Source organism: Passer domesticus, chromosome 8, assembly GCF_036417665.1.
Source record: "Passer domesticus isolate bPasDom1 chromosome 8, bPasDom1.hap1, whole genome shotgun sequence".
Lineage (NCBI taxonomy): Eukaryota > Metazoa > Chordata > Aves > Passeriformes > Passeridae > Passer > Passer domesticus.
The window spans coordinates 4421280-4445142 of record NC_087481.1 but is presented as its reverse complement, the minus strand read 5'-3'; the positions used below and the strand labels follow the sequence as shown (position 1 = coordinate 4445142).

Sequence of the window (23863 nt, the reverse complement as noted above, 5' to 3'; positions counted from 1 at the left end):
TGCAAAAGGGGGAACAGCACAAACACTTTGTGCCTGCCTGGGGGCACAAGGTCCAAGGAGCTTTGGTGGCAGAGGGTGACCTGGGCTGGTGGCAGGCGAAGTTCCATTCCATGACATCTCAGAGTGGCACAGGACAAAGGTCCAAGTACCCCCAACCCCACTGATGAAGTCCTGGGAGTGCTGCACATCCTCTAGGAAAAGCTGCTGTCACACAATCTATTGGGATTTATAACTTTCATTTGCAACACTTTAAATCCAAATTTCAAACTGCAATATTTTTACATTCAAGACACAGTAATGCATAAATGCATAATAAATCTTTCAATTTCCTATTGATTCAATCACAATTTAAAATAACATAATATTGCAAACAAAACCCTGAATCTTTTAAAAAAGTGATGCTGAGGTCAGTAATATGGATCCATGCCATCAGAACATTTACAGAGTAACTGAGTTCTCTTTTTAAAAAGATCAGTTACCTCTTAATCCAAAGTTAGAGATGATTTTCACTACACATTTATTTTTTGTTTTTATCTTTCATGTTTTTTTATTTTCTTTTTTGTCCAGTGTTTTTAACAGAGAACTCGTCCTACAAAAGGAATGTACAGCAAAATGAGATACATTTCTGACAAACAATGAAAATGTCGGCTCCTCCTCTGTTTACTTTTCTCTGGATACCCTGAAGAAAAAACTCTAGCAGATATGAGCAAAGGTGTGAAGTGTTTCATTTGGACTGTGCTGGAGTTCAGCACTGCTGACATCCTGATCCAGTCAAGAGCTGCAGAATTCTTTTGCAGATCTCGAACCCTGTGTTTGCAGGCACAGCACCTGCAGTGCTGACGCACCAATGCACATGAATAACTCTGTTATTCCCTCTCAGAATCTGGGCTCTGCCCCAGCACGAGGTGCTGCAGCCCTTTGCTCCTGGTTCCCGTGTGCAGCAGCTCCCTTCCTGCTGGCTGAGCTGCTCAGGCAGAGCCCGGCAGCTCCTGGCCCTGCAGGGCTGAGGCTTTTCCCCATTGCTGGGCACAGACTGATGGAGCAGCACTGCTGAACACGGGCACACAGAGGGACCAGGAGCAGCTGCCTTTGGCCACCTGAGGCTCCAAGGCCCAAACTCTGAGCAGCCAGGGCTGGAAGAGACTCGCAGGCTCCCTGTTGGCTGTACTGCCCCACTTGTGCCTGGCCCAGCTTTGCTTGGGGCAGAGGGAGAACAAGGGGCAGCTCCCTCCCAGCCCAGCCCAGGGACCCTTCCAGCCCCGGGGCTTGGGGCACTGTCAGCACCTGCTGCTCCAGCCACCACTCCTGCTGGCCCTGACAGCAACACCCAAAGTGGGGCTGATCCCGAGGGAGCAGAAGCAGGGCCTGGATCTGATCCCTGACTCTGGGGCCAGGCTGAACAAATGACCCCACAGCAGCAGCAGCAGCAGCAGCACATGGAGCTGACTTTCAGCACAGCCCCTGCCACTCTTCCCTCCTGTGTGCAGCAGTGTCACAGCAGCCTGAGGCACCTGGGAGCCCCCAGTGCCAGCAGGGACTTGAGATGGCAGCCCTGGGCTCCTGGAGGTTGTGCAAGGAACAGAGCTGGGGACTCCCTGTCCATGGGGAGCTTCCAGATGGAAGAGGCTGCTGTGCCCAGGCAGCTCCAAGGCCACAGCAAGGAGAGTCTCGACCACTGGATCTGTGCCAGTCCCACAGTCCTGGGCAGCAGCCACCGAGCCCTGGGGGAAGAGAGGGCACAGCAAGAGGGACAAAACCAGGCAAGGTCAGAGACTGGAGAGAGCCAGACCTGGGAGAGGAACAGCAGCTTCACTGCAGTCTTGGAGAAAGCTCTTGGCTGGTTCAGAGCCCTGAAAGGCGTGAAGGACAGAGAGGAGGCCATACCAAACAATGCTCCTGTTTCCACACCCTCCCCTCTCTGTGTCCCAGAAGCAATTGGATGGACTGTGTTCTTCTCTCCAAGTCGTCTCGTTCAGCATGAGCAGCTTAGCACCAGCAGCTGAAGGAGCTGAAGCCTCAGGCCACAAGAGCTGGGCAAGAGGGGATTTTCTGAGCAAATGAGTGCTGCTAGCATGGACCTAGCTGAATTCAGCAGATAGAATCACTGAATCACAGAATCCTTTCTGTTGGAAAAGACCTCTGAGCTCATCCAGCCCAGCTGTTCACACAGCAGTGCCAAGCCCAGCACTAAACCACGTCCCTGAGGTGCCAAGGCCTGGACAACAGCCCTGAGTGAGGCCTGAGCAGCAGGCCCTGAGCCAAAGGTGGCCTCTGGATGAACCTTCCAACCAAAGGTTATCTTTGTATCTGCTCACTGATGAAATATGCATGGTCATTAGCACTGTGACAGATGTAGCCACTCCTTAGGGACACATGTATTGATCTTTTTGTATTTGCAAGCCAGACAAGGCCATGAAATCTGACATCTGGCCTTGTTTGGGCTGAAGGATCAAAGTCACCTCCCTTGGCTCCTCCTGGGGCCCTGGCCAGGCTTTGGGAGGGACCCAAGAGGAGGATGAAACCAGATGTTCCTGCACTAGAAGTGCTGTCAGTTTGTTCATTCAGCACTGTCAGAGCTGGGCCCTCTCACAGTGAGGTTGGAGCCTCAGCTGTGGCTGGAGGCACCTGCAGGAATTCCCAGTGTCCAGGAGTGGCTCTGCAGCCCTTGGCTGGGACAGCTTCCCCCAGCTGCTGTGTGGATCTGGGGGATGGTGAAGTCTGAGGGTAAATGATGCTGGATCTTTCTTAATCACTGCAGGCAATCTTTGGTGGTGATGGTTGAGTGCATTACTGAGCTGCTCCTTTTGTGATTCTTTGCAGTTTGCATTACAATAAATCACACAATTCCTGAACTTGGTGTCTGTCTCTTTGGTGCTGACCCTGCCCACCAGCAAAACAGATACTGCGGGCCCACAGAACCAAAGGTGCCTTGTGACACTGCAGGCCTCCTGTGACCAAGGGGACCAGAGTGACACTTTGCACCTCATGGAACCATGGAGATCATTCTGACACTGCAGGGCCCACTGTTTTCCTCTCCCTTCCCCAGCCCAGCCCTGTCTGGCCCTGCAGCAGGAACTGCAGGCACTGGAGGTCAGGGACAGCCACTCTGGGTCTGCAATGCTCAGCAGATGCTCAGCTCGGGCAGCTCCTGCAGCCCCAGGGCCAGCCCCGCTGCCCAGCCCAGCAGCAGAGTTGGCCCCGGGGCTCCTCAGGCAGCTCTTGCTCGCCCAGGGACAGGCCAGCCTCTTGCCAGGGCTCCTCTGCACACCCACGGGCTCCTGCTCTGCTCCTGGCCCATGCCAGCTGCCCCCAGAGCCTTTCCCAGGGGAACACGTCTGTGCTGGCCCCAGCAGCCATTGCTGCAGCCCCTGCCCTGCTGCCCAGAGCCCCGAGCTGGGGCTGCTGCTCTGCAGAGCACGGGGGCTGTGCTGCCCGGGGCCCTGGGCTGCCTCTGCTGGGCTCTGCTGCTCAGCCTGGCACACAGAGGCAGCTGATGGTGCTCCCTGCACTGACCCCCTCCCACACAGGCTCTGCGGGGCCATGGAGGGGGCTCAGAGGTGCCTGCCTTGTGCCAGGGCTGCCATAGGGGCTTGGGGCTGCCCTGGATCCTCCTGGGGGAGTTCCCTGAGGGTCAGAGCAGGCAGTGCCCAGACTCCTTTCCCTGGGCCTGCTGTGTCCCTGGGCTGCAGAGCTCTCCTGGCTCACAGCAGACATTCAGTCCTTGATCTCGGGGTGACCCCAGCCTGGCCAGGCCTGTGCCCAGTGAGCTCCACTCCCTGCTGCTCCCTGGCACACACTGTCCCTGCAGGTCCCCTGTGTTCTCCTGGCAGCTCCCAAGGCCCTCCAGACGAACTTTCCCCTGCCATCAGCCCTGGCACAAGCTGCAGGGCCCCAGGAAGGTTCAGCACAGACCATTCACCATCTGATGGGCACTGGCCACCAACAAGCAAAACCTGACCCAGACCTGAGTCCCCTTCAGGCCCCAGTGAGACCCTGATCTCATCCCACTGAGCCCTGGGAGAACAAGGAACACAAGGAGCCTCTTGAGAGTCCTGAGAGTGACTCTGGAGGGGAGCAAAGCCTTCCTGCCCTGCGCTCAGGAGATGCCCTTTGCTGGTGGAGCTGCTGTGCTGGAGCCCAGCTGTGTCCCAGCAGTGCCCATGGCCTGTCCCTGCCTGAGGGCACAGCACAGACACGCAGCAGGACAGTGACCAAGCTGCCAGAGCACTCCAGCCTTGCACCCACAGCTGGGCTGGGAAGGGGAGTGTGGAGCTGGGAGGAGCAGATGTGGAAAGAGGCAGGGCCATTGTCCCTGGCCGTGCTGCTGTGCTGGGAGCCCCTTCCCTCCACCTCTGCTCACAGGCACTGCCACAGCAGAGCCAGAGAAGGGCACAGGAAATGCCTTAGACACACAGGTCAGGACAGCCACTTGTTTTTATTTAAATGCTGAGGGAACAAGCCACCTAAAAGCCTTTGTGTTACAAAAGAGCAGTAGAAGTTCATGTAGAAATGCTCAGAGTAGTACTGCAGTATCTTATAAAAAACATTATAACACCAGAAAAATAATAAGAAAAGGTCCCAGTGACAAAATGGACAAATAGGAAAAAAAGGCCAAGATTTTAAAAAGTTACATTCACAACGTTCTGGAACAGAAAAGTTTAACGTTTCTGAAAAGATACAGTCATCATTTTCCTCAGGGCAGCCTTGAGCTCCTGGTTCCTCAGGCTGTAGATGAGGGGGTTCAGGGCTGGAGGCACCATCGAGTACAGGACTGACACTGACAGATCCAGGGATGAGGAGGACATGGAGGGGGGCTTCAGGTAGGTAAATGAGGCAGTGCTGATAAACAGAGAGACCACAGCCAGGTGAGGGAGGCAGGTGGAAAAGGCTTTGTGCCGTCCCTGCTCAGAGGGGATCCTCAGCACAGCCCTGAAGATCTGCACATAGGAGAAAACAATGAAAACAAAACAACCAAATGCTAAACAGAGGGAGAATACAATAAGCCCAAGTTCCCTGAGGTAGGAATTTGAGCAGGAGAGCTTGAGGATGGGGGGGATTTCACAGAAGAACTGGCCCAGGGCATTGCCATGGCACAGGGGCAGGGAAAATGTATTGGCCGTGTGCATGAGGGCATTGAGAAAGGCACTGGCCCAGGCAGCTGCTGCCATGTGGGCACAAGCTCTGCTGCCCAGGAGGGTCCCGTAGTGCAGGGGTTTGCAGATGGACACGTAGCGGTCGTAGCACATGATGGTCAGGAGGCAAAACTCTGCTCCAGGGAAGAAGATAATCAGAAAAACCTGTGCAGCACATGCTGTGTAGGAGATGTTCCTGGTGTCCCAGAGGGAATTGTGCATGGCTTTGGGGACAGTGGTGCAGATGGAGCCCAGGTCGCTGAGGGCCAGGTTGAGCAGGAAGAAGAACATGGGCGTGTGCAGGTGGTGGCCGCAGGCTACGGCGCTGATGATGAGGCCGTTGCCCAGGAGGGCAGCCAGGGAGATGCCCAGCAAGAGGCAGAAGTGCAGGAGCTGCAGCTGCCGCGTGTCTGCCAATGCCAGCAGGAGGAAGTGCCTGATGGAGCTGCTGTTGGACATTTCCTGGGGCTGCACGTAGGGACCTGTTCATGGAGAAAGGACAGTGACAAGTCAAGAGAGGCTGCTTTGAGCCAAACCTGGGCCATCCCCTCTAGCTTTTCGTGCTGGGACTCACCCAGCCTTTTTCCTGTGCAGGGAAAACCTTCCCCCAGGTCCCTGCTTGAGCTCCAGTTGTGCTGGCTGAGTGTGCCAGGAGCAGCCAGGCCTGTGCGTGGGGGCTCTCAAGGAGCCATCCGTGCCCTGCTGCCCTGGGTTTGTGGGCCTGCTGTAGGTGGACAAGGCTGGATATTCAGAATTTGTCAGGGAGATCTAATGCAGAAAGGCTTGGTTGCATCTGCATTCCCAGGTCTAAAGGATAGCAGAAGCTGGTTTTAGGAATTGTTTTCCTACGAACACATCATTCCTGGCTCTCTGAGGTCAGAAATCCCCAGAATTCCTGCTGCACTCAAAATTTACCACTGAGAGATGAGAGAGGCAAAGGATTCCATGTGGCTGAGGGAAGGTGAGGGGCTGCATGGGCTTGTTCCCAGCTGCCCTGGCTTTGCACCTTTGGCTGCAATCAGAGCACAGTCACACTCCTGAGTCACCCCGGGATAAACCAGACCCTGCCCAGATCAGAGGGATCTCTGAATGTCTCACCCTCTCTCAAGGTCTCTGGGCAAGGTCTCAGCACCCCCTTGTGCCAAGGACACTCACGGCTCCCTTGGCAAACCCAGCAGCATTTCCTCAGCTGTGGCAGCTCTGCCCTTCCCCATGGGACATTCAGGGAACTGCCAGAGGCTCTGGCACAGATTTGCACCCAGGAGAGCAGCTCAGAGCTTGGAAGGGCACAGCAAGGAGATCCCCGGCTGTGCCCATGATGGGATCTCAGGGAGGGGGCTCAGCTCATTCCCCTTTCCCATGGACTGCTTTGCCCACAGCCCCACATGTCCCAGGGAAGCTCGGACACCCCATTCCCATGGACACTCCTGCCTGGCAGGAATGCCAAGGGCAGTGCCTGACTCAGCTGCTGCAAATGCCAGAGCCTCCCTGAGAGCAGCAGATAACAGTGACAATATCAGGGCATTGCAGAAACAAGAGAAGATGTTGTGGTGCTGTGCCTGAGAGGGCAGGGCAGAGACAGCCGGGCACTCAGGACAGTGTTCCCGTGCCCAGCTGTGCCCGGCACCTCCCACACACCAACAGTGCCCTCCTGCCCCAGCACTGCTCTCTTCAGCCCCCTCTCCGTGCCTGAGCATCTCCCTGGGCCTGGACATTCCCTCCTGAGAGGAGCCTTGTCCCTGCCAGTGCTCACAGAGCCCATCCCACCCTGTGTGCCCTGGCCCCGGCCCTACAGAAACCTGCCTGTGTGCAGGGCCCTGGCTGGGGCAGGCTGTGTGTGCAGGTGGGCAAGGGCAGCTCAGGAGAGCCCTGCTGGGCCCTTCAGAGGGGATGCTGCTGCTGTCCAGGGCTGAGGAGTGGCTGAGGGCCCTTTGGGAGGCTCCCAGCAGAGAGACTGACCACCCAAAGTTACAGTTCTGGAGTCTCTGTAAATGTTCAAACATTCCTTTGATGATCCTGCTGCGTCCCTTTCACCTCAGAATGTTCTGTGATTCTGGGATTACAATTCCTGTTCTGCCTCTCTCATCCCCCTGTTGTCTCTAATCAAAAGAGTCAAAACCCCTTGCAGCAGTGTTAGAACAGTAAAGTAAAAACCAGACCTTTATTGGAAACTTCCATGTGTCCCAGTGGGGATGGGGCACACCTGGCCCCTGATTTCAACAATTTATTAAGGTTGAATAATTGGGGTATTTAATAGGAACATCCAATAGCAGATTGAGTTGCCCCAGTTACACACCCCTGGGTCAACCCATTGGGGTAGGTCCAAGGGCTTCTTTACATTCACTTTTTGTTATGATTGCTCATATTCTGGGGAAAAAATAAAAAGTTCTTTTTGTAGGTCCTCTTCCTGATAACAGTACTACACAGTATTTCAGGAATGGATTTAGACAGTCAGCTTATTGGTCTAAATTCTAGGAGAAAGGTTAGGAAACATACTTGAGTCAATTAAGGATTATAGTTATAGAAGTATATATTAGCAGTTCAATAGAGTTAATTAAGAGGTTAATAGAATATTTAATATAGTAATGTAAGGATTATAGTTTTATAACTATATAATAGTAATTTACAGGGCTACAAATACATGAAAAATGTATTAAAAGCAAAAACCATTTTGTCATCACCGCAACTTGCCCAACCTTCTCCAAGCAGGAAATTGAAAAAATTCTCAGGAAAGCTCCTGATCTTTCCAGCAATGCCAGGCTTACCTTCTTTGGGCAGCGTCCTCTGGAGCTGTGCTCAGGCTGGTGTGGAGCTGGGAGCAGCCCTGCCCCACCCAGCCCCTCTCAGCAGCAGCACCTGCCCTGCTCAGGGTGGCTCCTTCCCCCCACAGCTTCTCCCCAGTGCTGGGAGCAGCTCCCCGGGCCGGCTGAGAGCTGTCCCTGGCAGGCAGCAGAGTCCCTGCCCCAGCACAGTGCCCTGGGCTGCAGGAGCCTGCTCTGCAGGACAGCCCTGGGCACCCCTGGCTGCTCTGCACAAGAGACAATCAGAGAATGTACTCACAGGGTCTGCAGGTATTGGGATGTTCCAGCTTTAGGAGATGGCTCCAGGAGCTGCAGCTGCATTGTCCTGCAGCCAGAGGTTCCTGTGCCAAGGGCTGGCAGGGATTCTGCCCCAGGCACTTCTCAGCACCTTCCCAGCCCTGACTGATTGAAGCTCTCTGTGCCTCTGGGCTGTGCCCAGGCTGGCTGCAGGCAGTGCCCCAGCCCTACTGGGCTGGCAGAAGAGCTGCTCATCAAGAGAAATGTGCTTTTGAAGCTCTTCTTGCTTACCAGGAGCTGCCTCTGTGCCAGGAGCCCAGCCCAGCTCAGCAGCACAGACACAGCAGCAGGACTTTAATGACCCTCTGGGGCTTTGTGCTCAGGCCCTGAACATCAGTCCCTGAGAGCCAGCTGAAGAAACCTCTCCAGAACTCCAAGTCAGAATCCAGCTCCAAAATTTCTTGGACTTTTAATGGGTCCCACTGAGGGACACGACTCAGAAAGTGTCCCCAGGCCCCAGGCAGAGCAGAGAACTGGAGGCAGTGATGACAGGTGGGGACAAAGAGAAGCCAAGTCTTGGTGGCCTGGGGCACAGCAGCAGGGTCTGTGCCACCAAGGGCTGGGAGGAGACACCTTGTCCTGAGGCCCTGGGGCCTCCTGGCACAGCCCCAGCCAGGCTGGGCACTGTCAGCCCCTTGTCCTGCCCTCAGCATTCCCCCCTAGCCCACATCCCAGTGGCCTCAAGGATCTGCTGGAAGAAGTCCCTGGGGAGCCTTGCTCAGGAATGGCCCTGGGGGCTCCTGAATGCTCCCAGGGACTGCAGGTTTTTCAGAGGACTTTGGGTTTTGCTTTTGCCTTGGACTCTGAGAGGTTTGTGCAATCATGGCCTCCAATTATCTGCTGTAATTAGTCCCTGGAGAGGCTTTGTCAGTAACAACACTCAGTGGGGTTCATTAATGCTTCAAGGTACTTCAGTTATTTTAAGGTACTTGGTGTTTCCCTTTTGATACAGACTCTGTGAGAGGTTTGTGCAAGCATGGTCCCAATTATCTGCTTTAACAAGTCCCTTGAAAGCTCTGTATGGACACTCAGTGGGGCTCATTAATGCTTTGAGATACTCAAGGTTTTTAAGGGTACTTTTGAATTTCCTTTCTCACACTGAGTCTCTGAGAGGTTTTTTGTGCCATCCTGGCCTCCAATTCTCTCCTCCAAGGAGTCCACGAGGAGCCTGTGTTGGGGGTGGACCTCAGTAGGACCCATTCATGCTTTGAGACACTTCGGATTTTTTGTCTGACTTTGACTCCTGGAAAGGTTTGTGCAATCTCCTCTCAGGCTCTGTGGTTCCAGGCCTCAGCTCCAAATGCACCATGGGGCTCATTAGGAACAGGAAAGTCCTGGCCAACCATGGCTCTGCCTTGATTTCCCTCTGCTCTGGGGCAGTTCATTAGGTGGTTCTTTTTGTCTAATTATGGAGAAATATTTTAAAAACTTCCATAAAATCCAAATTGCTATTTTAATAGGTGCATTTTTCTCTTTACAGAAGAGGTGATTGCAGCATTCACTGATTGAAATTGATCCTGGGTCTCTTGTGAGATTGACTGGCCTGCTCAGAGAAGCCGTGCCTTGAGCTCTGACGCAGCGTGGAAAACCTTGCTCCACATTCCCCAAGCCCATCCTGTCACTCCTCAGTCACCTGGGACCTGCTTTTCTCAGAGAACTGGCTGCACACAGCCAAAGAGGGGTCATCTTCCTTTGTATTTTGAACCAATCTAAAACTCCTGAGTTTCCCCATTGAAAACAGACATCCTCCACAAGTGTGTGCCAAGCCCAAGCTGCCACCAAGGAGGTTCCCCCTTCCCTAAGACAGAACCCTGCAAGGAATATTTTAGACACACAGGAAGTTCTGCAATAAACACAAATCCAGAGTTTGCTCAGGCCAGAATTAGACCAATTCCTGAAGGACAGACCAGCTTTGAACTCCTTGCAGCTGAAAGCTCTGAGTTGGGAGGTGTGGGAGAGACCCAAGAGTGAGGGAAGGGAAATGCAGAGCACCCAGCAAGTGCTTCTGTGCAGACAGGCTGTGAGGAAGGGCACTGCAGAGCTGCCCTGGGCCAGCTGTGAGGGTGGATCATCATCCCAGTCTGCACTGGGCCATTACAAGTCACTGTTGGATGGACACTGCACCGACCCCAGCGCGCCAGCCCCTTGCTCAGGGCTGGTGTCACTGCCCAGGGCCAGAGGGGATCCCTGGCTGGGGGCTTGTGCCATGGCCACCTGCCCTGTGCCGCGCTGGCCGCTCAGGCACCAGGAACCAGCAGCAAAGGGCACTGCCAGGGCCAAAGGCCAGCTCAGCCAGACAGAAAGGGGCAGTGCTGGCACTGTTTCCATGGCAGCCCTCACTGGGGGTGACACCTGGGTCACTTGTCCTGGCAGCGTCCATGGAAAGCCCTGGCAGGGACTGAGGGCACAGACACTGGCACTGAGACACTGCTGGGCCGGGTGCTGAGCACAGGGCTGAGCACGCAGAGATGGTTTTGTTCTTGCTGAGCTGCAACAGAGCCAAGGCCTGTCCTGCCCCTCCTCCAGCCACCCTGGGCAGGGGCTGGGGCTGTGGGGTGCTTGGCAGGGGACACAGCCAGGACAGGTGACCCCAACTGACCCCGGGGATACCCCAGACCACAGGACATCATGTTCAGTGTATGAAGTGGGGGGAACAAGGAACACGGGGAATGTTGGAGTGAGGGTTTTTGCCTTCCCAGGTAACTCTTAGGCAAGAGGGGGCCCTGTTTCACCAGTGGGCAGGGTCAGTACTAAAGACACAGACACCAACTTAAGGAATCCTGTAATTTATATAATGCACAGCTGCAAAGAATTACAAAAGGATAATCTCAGCAAAGCACATAATCATTAGCAAAGAATTACAAAAGAAGCTCAGCAATCCATCCAGTCATTACTAACAAAGATTGCCTGCAGTGATTAAAGAAAGGTCCATCACCAGTTACCCTCAGACTTTACCATCACCCAGATCCACACATCAGCTGGGGCAGACAAGGACTGCAGAGCCACTCCCAGACACTGGGAATTCCTGCAGGTGCCTCCACCTTTGCAGGCAAGGAGCCTCCAAGCCTTCTGTGAAAGGACACAGCTTTTACACTGTCAAACAAACAAGCTGACATCACTGCTAGTGTGAGAACATCTGGTTTCATTCTCCTGTTTGGTTTCTCCCAAAGCCTGGCCAGGGCTCAAGGAGGAATCAAGGGAGTTGACTTTGATCCTTCACCCCCAAACAAGGACAGATGGGGCCTTGTCTGGTTTCTGAATACAGAAAGAGAAATCCATGTTTTATCAAGGAACCCATCCACTGATCATGTTGTTAATAATGCTTTGTTAGGGAGTGGATACAAATATAACATTTGGTTGGAAGGTTCATCTAGAGATGAACTTTGCCTCCGGGCCTGTTCAGGCCTTGATCCCAGCCTGTTCAGGCCTTGCTACTTGAATGGGCCCTGAGACCTACAATGAAGTACAACCTTCATAACCATTCTTTCAATAGCACAGTTTAGATTTAGGTATTAGGCATAAACACATCTCCCCTTGTGCTTCAATTAAGTGCTGTTACATTTCATTACTCAGAGCTATTCACATTGCTTTTCAAACATGCCTAAAGAGTTGCTGTTCTTCTCTGTTATTTATCAAATGCCTCTCTTTTCTTGAGACTGTCTCTTTTAAGACAAGTCTCAATACTCCACTGCCCAGCACAAAGTGTCACAACAACTCGAACATGGAATGTTAGAGTGCACACCAAGTGCACATACTGCAATGATGACAGACACTGCCACAAATGCATTTCACAGCAGCCTCCAGTTTGGCAGCCATGAAGCTAATTCCACCAAGAATTTCTGCCACTCTTCTCCTGCTCTTTCTGTCAAGGTGATTGCTGACTGTTGGCCTTCAAACCCATCACTGACAGCAGTGCAACATTCTTGTCCCATGACAGCCCAGGTTCCTCCTTGGCCAGCAAGCAGATAATCCAAGGCCATGCGGTTCTGTGGAGTCCCCATTTGTGTTTGTTGGAGCCCATAGGATGTGCTACTGGACATTTTAACAACATCATTTGCTACTTCTAATAATCCATCCAGTCAACTCCACAGGACGGAGCAGCACACATGGGGCACAGGATGAACCAGAATCTTTTGCTTTCTGAAACCCAAGGCACTCCTTGGGGGGAAAATGTTCTCTGGGCTCCAGGTCTTCCTTGTGGTTGTTGCTGAAGGACCCTAAATGGTGGCCCTGCAGCCAGGAGTGGGGTAACACTGACACTGACCAGCTCCAGCAGCCCAAGCTCTACTGACGTTGGGAGTGATGGTAAAACACAGAAATCCTCTCACACTGTGGCCTCTGTAACTAGAACAGGCTTTGGTTTCTCCTGAAGGGAAATCTTAGTGAGTCCTGTCAAATGGATCATTGTATTCCTGTGTTTTCTTGAACTGTCCCTTCATTGACAGTTACAAGTCAGAGCCCATGGACTGAGTTCTGGCCACCCCACAGGGTGGGCCCTCCAAGGGAGCCCCATTCCTCCCAACTTCAGCTGAGAACAAACCCAGCAATTAGTGACATGGAGTACTTTGGCTACCCTGATCTTGAAATTTTCAGAACTAATCATTAAATTTTGATGACTAATCCCTTGGTGAAACACTGGTGGTGTTTGTGGCAAACAAAGATTCTGGCTGATTATCAAGGTACAACCTCCAGACATGCGTAGTACTTTAGTGACACTGTTCTTCATTTTTTTCGCTCAATCTCATTTGAGTTAGGAACAATAATTCTGTTGTCAATGGAGCTGGAGCCTTTTTAATTCCAGAAGAATGCCTCCAAGGTCCTTTGCTGTTCAGCTTTACCATGTTGTCTGTGGCTAACAAGGCTTGGTGGGGCCCTTTCCCCTTTGGCTGGAAGGGGGTCGGGTCCCAGTCCCTGAGGGCACCCAGGCTCCTGGATGGAATTTGTGTGCAAGTCCCTCAGTGTCACAGCAGCCTTCACAGGGAGCCCCGTGGATCAGAGCATTTTCCAAAGGGGCCATTGGGGCAAACAAGGAGATTTGGTCTGGCAGGATGTGCAAAACAGTATCCTGTAATACCTACTTGTTCTCAGACAGAACACTTGGCTGCAGGGACACATTCCCATTGTTCCTGCCCAGGTTTCAGGATTCAAACAATGCTGTCTTTCCCCAGAGCTGTTCCTTCAGCTGCCTCAGGAGGGCCTTTTGGCCTCTGGGCCCACACTCTGGTTCCTTTATTAGGACTGGTGGATCCAAACCCTTTATTTCTACTAACAGCAGTGATTTGAGGTGGATGTCCTTTTTTCACAATTGTTTTAAAAACTGACAATATTAATAATTCTGCTACTCTGCCATGGGATTGAATAATCCAATCTTGTTCACTGTTGTTCAACACAATTCCTTTAATTTCTCCTTGATAATCTGCATCAGTTCCTCCTCCCAGGACATGAACACTTTGCAAAGCCAAGCCCTAAGTGAGCAGTTTCCAAACTAAAGTGTCCTGGAGGAATCTGAATTCCTGTTCCTGTATGGACAACTCTCATTTGCTTCTGATTTATCCTAATTAATTCCAGTGCATGAAGGTCCAGCCCTGCAGCCTCTGGGCTGGCCCTGCCAGGGGCCATCACACCCACAACAATTTCCCAGGCAGTCCAAGTCTCACTGCCCATGGTTGTAGGTGCAAATTGGGTGCAGCTGTGCACAGCCAGGGATTTCCATTTCCCCAGTGGGCCATTGTTAAGGGCATGGACCACATCTGGGAGATGGGATCTCCATGGGGACAGGTTCCCATCTCCTCATTTTGTCAACTGCTCTTTTAACAAACCCTTCACCCATTCAACCAATCCTGCAGCTTGTGGATTGTCTGGCACATGAAAAACCCAGAAGTCTTAATCACTGCATTTCTCACAGTAATAGATAAAGCATTCCACATCACAGTATCAGCAAATCCTATAAAAATTGCCAATTTCATCCCTTCCTTTTTTATTTGTTGTATACAATCTCACAAAGTTTACCACTGACACTGGGGTCTTGGCCAGCTCTTTTCTGTAGGCCATTTAGTATCACAGTGAGCAGCCAAAGCTGACATATTACCATTGTCACCCTTATTTCACATTATCAATTTTTAATTACATAGATAAAAAATTTGATTATTTTATTATATTATATATAGGTTCTGGCTTGAAAGCAAAACCAGTGAGACACTCCAAGTCAGAAATACAATTTATTATGAAAAGGGAAAAAAACCCCAAATACACGCAATAATGCAAGAAAAAAAAAAAAAAAAACACTGACAGAGTCAGAATACAAGCTGACACCCTGCAAGTTAGGGTGGTGAAAGCAGTCCAGATGAAACGGTCTTGTTGAAGTGGTGATGCTGTATAAAATATGTAGTAGCTCTTGGCCTCTGGAAACCAGTGGGTAAGGACAGCTTGTTCCGTCCCAAAACTCAGATTGTATCCAGGTGGGGATGCTTAGCTCCTCTCCTACTTGGACAGAGCATCTCACAATGGGCTGATATCATTCTATGAGTCATGGGGTGGATCCTTAATTACCCATTAAACAGAAATGGCTCTTGGAGGGAGTTATCTCTGAGTCATGTGGCAAGGCATTGATGGGCCCATTAACAGGAGATAAGGAACAAACAGTGCCCCTTCTGGTTTCAACAGCTCTTGAGGATGGGAATAGAATACATCTTTGTATTGTAAACTAGGACACCACTTTATTCCTCTTAACTCCCTCTAGCCTCTGTTCCAGCTCCTTAGGGCATCACAACAGTCCAGGAGCCGGAATGTAGAGGAGTGAGTGCAGTTTCTGAAAACAAACTGCACAATTCTTCTTCTCCCCCTTCACTCTCAGAACCAGCCTTAGAAGTGCAGAACTCATTTCTGGGCTAAACTGTTGAGAGCTTTGTAACAAGCTAGCTCCGAGCTAAAGCTCACAGTGAGATTAATTTGACCAAGATAGAAAATGAGGGAGTTGCCATTCCAATTAATAATAAGCGCAGTGCCAATGGTAGCGGCTGCGGACGCGCACCAGTAATGCGAAACCCCGAAACCCAAAAGCTGGAGCTAGGAGGGCTTTTTCACTTTTTGCAAGCGCACAAAAGCACCAGCGGTGTGGGACGTGCTCCCGCTGGCTGCGGGTGTTGGCGCAGAGCCAGGGGGAACCAGCCCGAGCGGAAATCCAAGCAGAGCGGAGCCCAAAGGAGATCGGGGCTGTGCGGGTCCGGGCGAGAGCGTTCCTTTCCTCACCCCCGGGATAAGACTAAAGCGGTGCTGGAGCAGGCAGAGACAGGCGCGGGCAGACATTCCTCAAAGCACCGCCCTGTCACAGCTGCCTAGCAACCACAGCAGCCAGCCCATCGCAGCAATTCAAACAAGTGTCTGAGAAAAAACAGGTCAGGAATTTCCTTCAAGATCACGATAGAAAACTTCTGAAAATTCACACAGTGCTTCATCCAGATGTTATACGGGGCATTTCACCCAACTGTTCCACAGACTTTACAGTTTGTTTACCAGTTTTTTTGTAAATGTGTTTGCCTTTTTAAAAGTGATTGAGTATTTGGGTTTGATGGCTTTAAATTTGATGACTTCATTACCTTTCCCTTGCCTGAGGCGAGAACAACCTTTTAGTGGGGCAGAGTCTAAGTAAACTTCCTAGTTTCTGTTTGGACTACATATGAGAAGATTTAAACTGTAATATTTCTGTATACTATGGTCTTTATAGTCTTTGCTCTCTTCTATTCCTTAAGAAATGGCATTAGATAAATGGATGTAAATGTGCTAATTATTTTGTACTATCCTTATTTTAAGTGAAATTATTTGTGTTTAAGATTATCTGTCATCTTTTTCAGTTTTGTTTTAAAATATCTATCCAATATTCAAAGTTTTAAGAATTATTGATATTAAGTTTATAATCTTTGTTATTTCCAGTTTTTGTAAGTAATGCTGATAGTGATTGTTGTTAATACTAGATGAATATTTTGGGAAAGTTGTTTTAACCCCTTCAAGCACCTTTTGTTAAGAAGTTTTCAGATTTTTGTGATAAGAATTATTGTTAAGGTATTGTTGTAGTATTTGCAGCTAGCTTTCATGTGTTTTCCTTTTATGTGTTTTTCTATTTTTTTTTTTTGTGTGTGTGATCACCTGCAAGACACGTGTCTCTTCAGGATCCCGTCTTTTTATTTCCTAACTATTTAGATGTTTCTGAGGGTTTTTATCCAAATTGCCAGTTTTCTGGTTCTTTTAATTATTATTACAGGAATACTCCAGCAGAGAATTCAAGAAGTTTGCTGTGTTTGGAAAATCTCTGTTTTGACAGAAACTTCAGAAGGATTCAATTATTTGCTGGTTTGATTGGTTTGTAACCCTAAGGTTTCTTGTTTATAACCGTTGTTTTTAAAAGTCCTGTTTAAAAAATGTGTTAAGTGACACTCACCAATTAGAGTTTGGGCTCTGGCCAAGCTCTAGCTCTATTTGGATGGAGTGACTGACAATCAACCCAGATGTTTTCTGCGTCAAATAGTATTCAAGTCCTTTTGACTTGGCGATTTGACCATCTATGATAGCTGAGCTATTTTCAGAAGGAGTTGGGGGAAACATGAATCCGGACATGATTTCTCCAATTCTCTGTCATTTTAAATTTTATCAGCTGTCGCAGACTCTGGGATAAGAGTTCAGTGTTGTAGTGTTTAGTAATTTTCTGATCTTGTATGTGTTGTTGATTGTGTGTATTATCTAAATTGATTCCTAATTACTCTTATCTTAACATTTCTCTATGTAACATTGCAAAATGAAACCAGGACCCATTCTTCACCTCCAGGATTTTAAGAAAATTCTTCAGTCCTGCAGGGACGTGGGATTTGTTTGTGTTTTAACAGGTGCAAAGTCCAGATGGATTTCAATGAAGAATGTGTAACTCTATCAAGAGCAAGAGAAACGTTGACCATTCAACAAGCAAAGAAGATAGATAGATATTGGACATGCTGTCTCAAGATGTACAAAGTGTAAATCATGCAGTATTGCAGAATAGAGCAGCAATGTATGCTATAGGGATATTAGGTGTGATAGTATTGCTAATGCTTGTATTACCATACTTGCTTAACTGCGTACAAAGAATAGTGAGTCAGATGATGGAAAGGGCTTGGAAAACAACACTTCTGGCCCAAAAAGAAAACGGGGGAAATGTTGGAAGCTTTGTAACAAGCTGGCTCCAAGCTAAAGGTCACAGTGAGATTAATTTGACCGAGATAGAGAATGAGGGGAATTGCCATTCCAATTAAACTGTGTCCTTGGCCCACGGATGAAGGTGGTGGAGCGACACACAGGCAGGTGGTGGAGCGAAACAGCCCGGGAAAGTAGTAAGTAGTTATACCAAAACAGCACGTAGATAGCTGATAACTAAATAGCCAATGGTGAGCTGGGATTTTGCACTATGCATGAGCTAATTAAAAGGTGTATAATAATTGGCGATTCGGGAATAAAGACGAGACTTGTCGATCATGATCCGCTGAGCAAGTCTTCCTTCTCCATCAGGTGTTGGGTGTCATTTCTCCACCTCATGACTCATCAGGAGTTTCTCCAATAAAGAAATGAAGCTTTTGCCTGAAGCTCCCACTCTGCCCATGACAGGAACCCCTCTGAGTGTCTGGGACATCCCGGCTCTTTGGCAGCCTGGGGACTCCTGGGATGTCACCATGGAGCCCCCGTGAGTGCCTGTGACAGATCGGTGCCTTTGCAGCCCAAGGTCCCCTGGGATGTCACCATGGAATGGCTGTGACTGCCTCTGAGCACAGGGCTCTTTACCATCCCCAGAAACCCCTGGGAGGCCTCCATGGAGCCCCTGTCTCTGCCTGTGACATTCTAGCTCTTGAACAGCCTGGAGACTCTTGGAAAGTCCCCATGGAACCCCTCTGAGTGCCTGTGACAAATCTGATCTTTAGTGGGCAACCATCACCAGCCCCATTCCTCTGGTCAGTTTCCATGGAAACCATCACCAGGCCCCTGTTCCCTTAGAACCACAGAACTGGCTGAGCTGGGAGGGACCCATCAGGATCCTGGAGTCCAACTGCTGGCCCTGCACAGGACACCCCAACAATGCCAGCCTGGGCCTGGCGGCGCTGTCCAAACGCTGCTGGAGCTCAGAGAGCCCTGGAGCTGGGAGCCTTCCCTGGGGAGCCTGGGCAGTGCCCCAGCAGCCTCTGGGCAAAAACCTTTTCCTGAGATCCAACCTGAGCCTGCCCCGACTCAGCTGCAGCCGTTCCCTACAGTCCTGTCCCTGGGCACCAGAGGGAAGAGGTTCCCACAGCCCCAGCCAGGGACCCGCTCCCAAGGCTGTTGCCATGGCCACCAGGGCTGGGACCAGCTGGGATGCTCGGTTTCCAAGGGCTGGGGTTTAGGAATGGGATTCCTCAGATTCCTGCTCCGGCTAAAACAATGCTGCTGCTCGCTGCCCTTCTGCCTCCCATGGAAAGCACAAAAGGCAAAGATCCTGGCCTGGGATAAGAACAATTTATTTGGAAGAGCAACAAGATAAAGAACAAACAAGAACAGAAACAATACTGCTAACAAAAGGGAAAAGAAAAACTATTTACAGGGAAAACCAAAACACAACTCACTGGGTCATCCTGGCCACATATTTCCTCCTGCCTGCAAAGGACACCCTTCTCCTCAGGGAGAGACAGACCCTTTCCTGCCCCGGCAATGACCTGAGGAGGGAGTGGATATAATGACACGGCCCTGGACCGTACCTCATGTTCATTGATCCCATATCATGTCATTGGCAGGGGCAGGAGAAGGGACAGGTGTCTTCCCAGCATGGATCACAGGTCTCTTCCCAATGTGGGTCCTCCAGTTGGGTATGAAGCTGGAGCCAGGCACGAAGGTCTCCTTGCAGTTGGGGCATTTGCAGGGCTTCTCTTAACGATGCCTCTGTTGGTGTCTCGTCAAGTCAGAGTTCTGGATGAAGCTCTTCCCACATTGGGCACACTCGTAGGGCCTCTCCCCACTGTGGATGCGCCGGTGCCTGACGAGGTGGGAGTTGCGGTTGAAGCCCTTCCCGCAGTCAGGGCAGCGGAAGGGCCTCTCATCCGTGTGAATCCGCTCATGCAGGAGGAGATTGGAGCTGGTGTGAAACCTCTTCTGACACTGGGGACACTCATAGGGCCTCTCCCCAGTGTGGATGCGTTGGTGGATGACGAGGTCTGAGCTGCACCTCAAGCCCTTCCCACACTCCCCACACTCATAGGCCCATTCCCCAGTGTGGATCATCTGGTGGCTGATCAGGGTGCTGCTCCGCCTGAAGCTCTTCCCACACTCCAAGCACTTGTGGGGCTTCTCCCCATCAGGAAGCTGCTCATGGACCACCAGCTCTGATCCCTGCCTGAAGCTCTGTCCACCTTCCTGGCACAGGGTGGGTCTTTCCTCCTCAGAGCACCCTGGGCTGGGTTTGCAGGCCTTCATCCTGTGGGATCTATTGGGCTTTACCTCCCTGTTCGATTCCTGTGCCATGGAGTCCTTCAAAACTGCTTCTTCCATGAGGTTCTGCTGTGGAGATTTGTCCTCTCCGGTCTCTGTCCTCAGCTTCTTGTCTGGGGGACGAAGGACAAGGAGTGGATGGGCTTTGCCTCCGTGCCAGAGAGAAAGGGAACGAGATATCTCCAGTGCGTCCGCAGCAGGATGGCCAAGGCAGAGGGGTTGTCCTGCAGCTATGGGCCATGCTGAGCTGGGAGATGAAGCAGGCGAGAGAGAAAAAGAGGCACTGACTTCCTCCTCACCTACCTGGTGGTCCTGGGACATCTTCCTCTTCCTCGCAGCCTTCTCCTCCATCTGGCAGTGGGTTTCAGATGGGAAATTCTGTTTTGGGAGGAAAACAAGAGATGAGTGCATTGAGTTTTGCACTGGTTTGAGGGCAAACCAGGAGGAGAGTCTAAGCCAGAATTACAATTGAATAAGAAAATTAAGATCAAGGCAATGATACAAAAACACTGCCTTAAACTGACACAGTCAGGATATAACCTGACACCCTGTTGCTCAGGGTAGTGGTAGCAGTCCCATTAAATGGTGGCTGCAGTCCTGTTGCAGTGATGATCGTGATTCTGTCAAAGCAGTGATCCTGTAGAAGGGTCTGTTCCTCCTCTGGAGGTCCAGTGCTGGTGATGGAGCTCTTGTCCTCTGGAAATCCAGTAGCCAAGGTGCTCCTGGTGTCAGAAGCCTCAGCTTATAGCCAGGTAGGAATGCTTGGCTCCTCCCCCTGGGCAGAGCATCCCACAATGGGATGATGTCATTTTACCAGTCCTGCAGGGACACTCAATGGCCCATTCACAGAAGATAGCCCCTGGAGGGCGTTATCAGGGCTGAGTCCTGGAAGAGATAAAGAACACTGCCCCACCTGTTTATAACAGTTTCTAAAGGTGGTGATGGAAAACATGCATTTGGTTACATCTTGCACTGCAACCTGAAACAGTGGGGTAATCCCTGCTGGGGAGGTGAACACCACCCCCCTTACCCTAACTGGCTCAGGTGTAAAACCCTCACCCTGAGAAGGTCACACACACAGGGGACAATGTCACACTTGCTCCACCCCAGGAGAAGTCTCTGTCCCTGTCACTTTCTTGCCCTCTCCCTTTTTTCTCTTTTATTCCATCTCTCTCTACCTCACATTGACTGTTCAATAAAATCCACTTTGCATTTGGTCTCGTTAGCACCTTAATTGGGGCAGAGGCATCTCTAACAATTTTCTTAACCAGATTGTGTACAATATTTTGGCACAGTGAGTTTAGGCAGTGTTCTCTGACCTTGACAACAGCATGGTTCCCTCCTCTGTGGGAGGAGGGCTCTTTCTTTCCAGAGAACCTCTTGGAAACTTGGATGCAAATTCCTCTGAGCAACTTGTGGGAGAACTGATGAGGAAAATGGCTGTTGTGGGTGGCCAGTGTAAAGAAAATATATTGTTGTCCATCTTTGAAACATTTGTTCAAATCACTGGAGGAATGTGAGCAAATGACACCAGTGAGGCTGACAAGGTTCATTCACCCCAAGGTGAGGAACACGAGGCTGCTAGAAGTGCCCAGCTCAAGGAGCTAAATTCCCAAATAACTCCCAAATTCAGAGGCTTGGGGACTTTGCCAAATGTGAGAATCATTATTCTCTTCATCCCTGTCACACTCATGACAGCTCCATAGTGCTTTCCCTTCCTTTTAATAATCTGTATTGGGCCACATTTCCACTTTTCTTTTTTGGGAATCTGCCAGCAGCTGAGCTGGAGCTGTACAGGAACTGATGAAACTTGGAATTGCCACAGAATTACTTCTATTGTTGGTTTATTAATCTTTGGGATTTATTTGTTTTCTCCTCTAATGTTACTTGTGAAAAAATCAAATCTTCATCCAAGTGATTTATGCAGCGTTAAATTTAATTCCTGCCAAGTTTATTTTGTCCAGTGCCCAGGGGATGCTCAAGGGGTCTCTGCGCCTCTCGCCCTGGGGGATGCTTGGGAGGGGCATGGGAGGGTTGTCCCTGTCCATGTCACCCCAGGCCATTCCCCAGTGGGTCTCCATTATTCTCAGCCCAGGAAGTGGGGTGCTCACCCCCATGCCAAGGGGGTGCTTGGGGCAGTCTCTGTCCCTCTCAGCCCAGGGGATGCTCAGGGGTTTCTGTCCCCTTGCCCTGGTGGTTGCTCTGGTGTCTCTCCATCCCGCTGGCCTCAGGGAATGCTTGTGCAGGGTTAGGGACCAGGGGCTCTGTGTCCCTCTCACCGCTGAGGGTGCTTAGGGCTGGGGGGGCGCTCTGACCTTCTCATCCCTGGGGAGGCCGGGGATCCTCAGCAGCCATGACAGGAGGCACCACCAGAGACCCGGAGGGATGAGACTGGAAATGGGACACTCCTGGTGCCTTTTTTTTTTTATTCATTTCCGCTTTTTGAAGGTTTTTATGGACACCAGGCGACTTCTAGAGATGGACTTGAGCAGAGGACCTTCAGACTCACTGTGCTCATCCCTTGTTTTTCCCCAAACCAGGATTTCCCATTCCCAAACCTTGGCCCATGTAGGAGAAGGCTGCAGGGAAGAGAAAGATGCCCTGAGAAACTCAGGCAGGTGAGGAGGAAGTCAGTGCCCCTTTCCCCCTCTCTCCTGCTCCATCTCCCAGCCCAGCATGGCCCCTGGCTGCAGGACAACCCCTCTGCCAATGCCATCCTGCTGGGGATGCACTGGGTGGATCTCCTTCCCCTTCCCTCTGGCATGGAGGCACATTCACAGGCTCTGGGGCAGGAGGGGGAACCGCAGGCGCTTTGGGGTGCGTGGCTCGGCTGCTCCCGGCACGGTTCCTCCGAGCCCCCGGCGCGGCTCCGCCAGGCCCCCCCACCACGGCACTGGCTGGAGGTTCTTTAACAGAAATGCTGGTAAATTGACCATCTGGAATCACAATAAATACAATTTCAAGAAGCTGCTGGTTTGCCGGGCAATTTGCTGAATTCCACATTGTTGTTTCTTTCAGTAAAACTGCACTTTAAAAGGTCTAGTAAATTTATGCTTGCATAAAATTTTGGCTACCATGGGCTTATCTCAAAACTAAATTACATAAAAACATGACACACTTATTACATCCTTTGAATCTCCCCAGTAAATCCATCACACTGTTATTTCAATTGCGGATTGTTCAACTTTTCAGTGCCTTATTTCCATTAATAGCATCAGAATAAGTTAAATTTTGTTATATGTATAACTTTTAAGGATATTAGTTTTTGATTCTGTGATGTTTAATTTAATCCAAATTCCGGGTTGATAACACTAAGCAAAGTTAAGCTTCATTATTGTTAGATTTGAGCAATGTTAAGTTAAATTCCAAAATTTGAAATCCTGTTGTTTTGGATTGAGAGATAATGTGTGTATTGTATTTGCCATCTGTCAGAGGTAGGGCAGTTATTTTCTGCTAATTGGGCAGTTTTCTTTATCTCTTCAACAAATCAATCCTCCCTTTAGGGACATATCTTTTGTTAATGGGCCATTGAGTGTAACTGCAGGACTGATAAAAATTACATCATCCCACTGTGAGGTGCTCTGCCCAGAGGGAAGAGCCAAGCATCCCAGACATGGTGAGGCTGGGGGTGAGGAGCAGCTTGTCCAAACAGGGTCAGCCTTCAAGGGGCTCATTCTTCTACATGCCCAGACCTCCCAAGGAGACATTCAGGAGCTGGGCTGGGGGCTCCAGAGGTGGCTGTGGAGCATTGCCTGTGCTGTGCCAGGGACTGGCAGCCACTGCTGGGCTGGGATAGAGGCTCTCGGGGGATTGGGGTTGCAGAGCAGGGCAGTGCTGAGGTTCCAGGGCAGGGCAAGGCTGGACCTGCCCCTTCCTCTGCTTCAAATGAAATGTTTTGAGCCAACAATCTCCTTCAGTCTGTCACAGTAGGGAATGTTGGAGGTGAAATCCTGACTCTGGCCATGGGCACCTGGACAAGAAGGACAGTTCTTTTCCATAGGAAGGAAAGCACAGAGCCCCAGTGTTTAGAAGGCAGGTGAGAGCCTCACTAGTCCAAGGCCATCCAGCCTTATCAGGAATGGCAGATTTTGTCTGGGAGCAGTCTTTGAATTTTAGGAATTTTGGAGGTGGAAGCCTCTCAGCCATTGGGGCTGGAGAAGC

The 23863-nt window shown here is 50.6% G+C and overlaps 1 protein-coding gene and 1 pseudogene across 1 annotated transcript; one reads left to right on the top strand and one right to left on the bottom strand.

Annotated features, from left to right (window-relative positions):
• Nucleotides 1-23863, top strand: part of LOC135306131 (zinc finger protein 208-like) — a 378562-nt pseudogene that overhangs the window by 221315 nt on the left and 133384 nt on the right.
• On the bottom strand, nucleotides 4619-5246 carry LOC135305957 (olfactory receptor 14J1-like). The gene has a single exon (XM_064429534.1). It carries the CDS (start codon nucleotides 5244-5246, stop codon nucleotides 4659-4661), a length of 588 nt encoding a protein of 195 aa, XP_064285604.1. The 3' UTR covers nucleotides 4619-4658.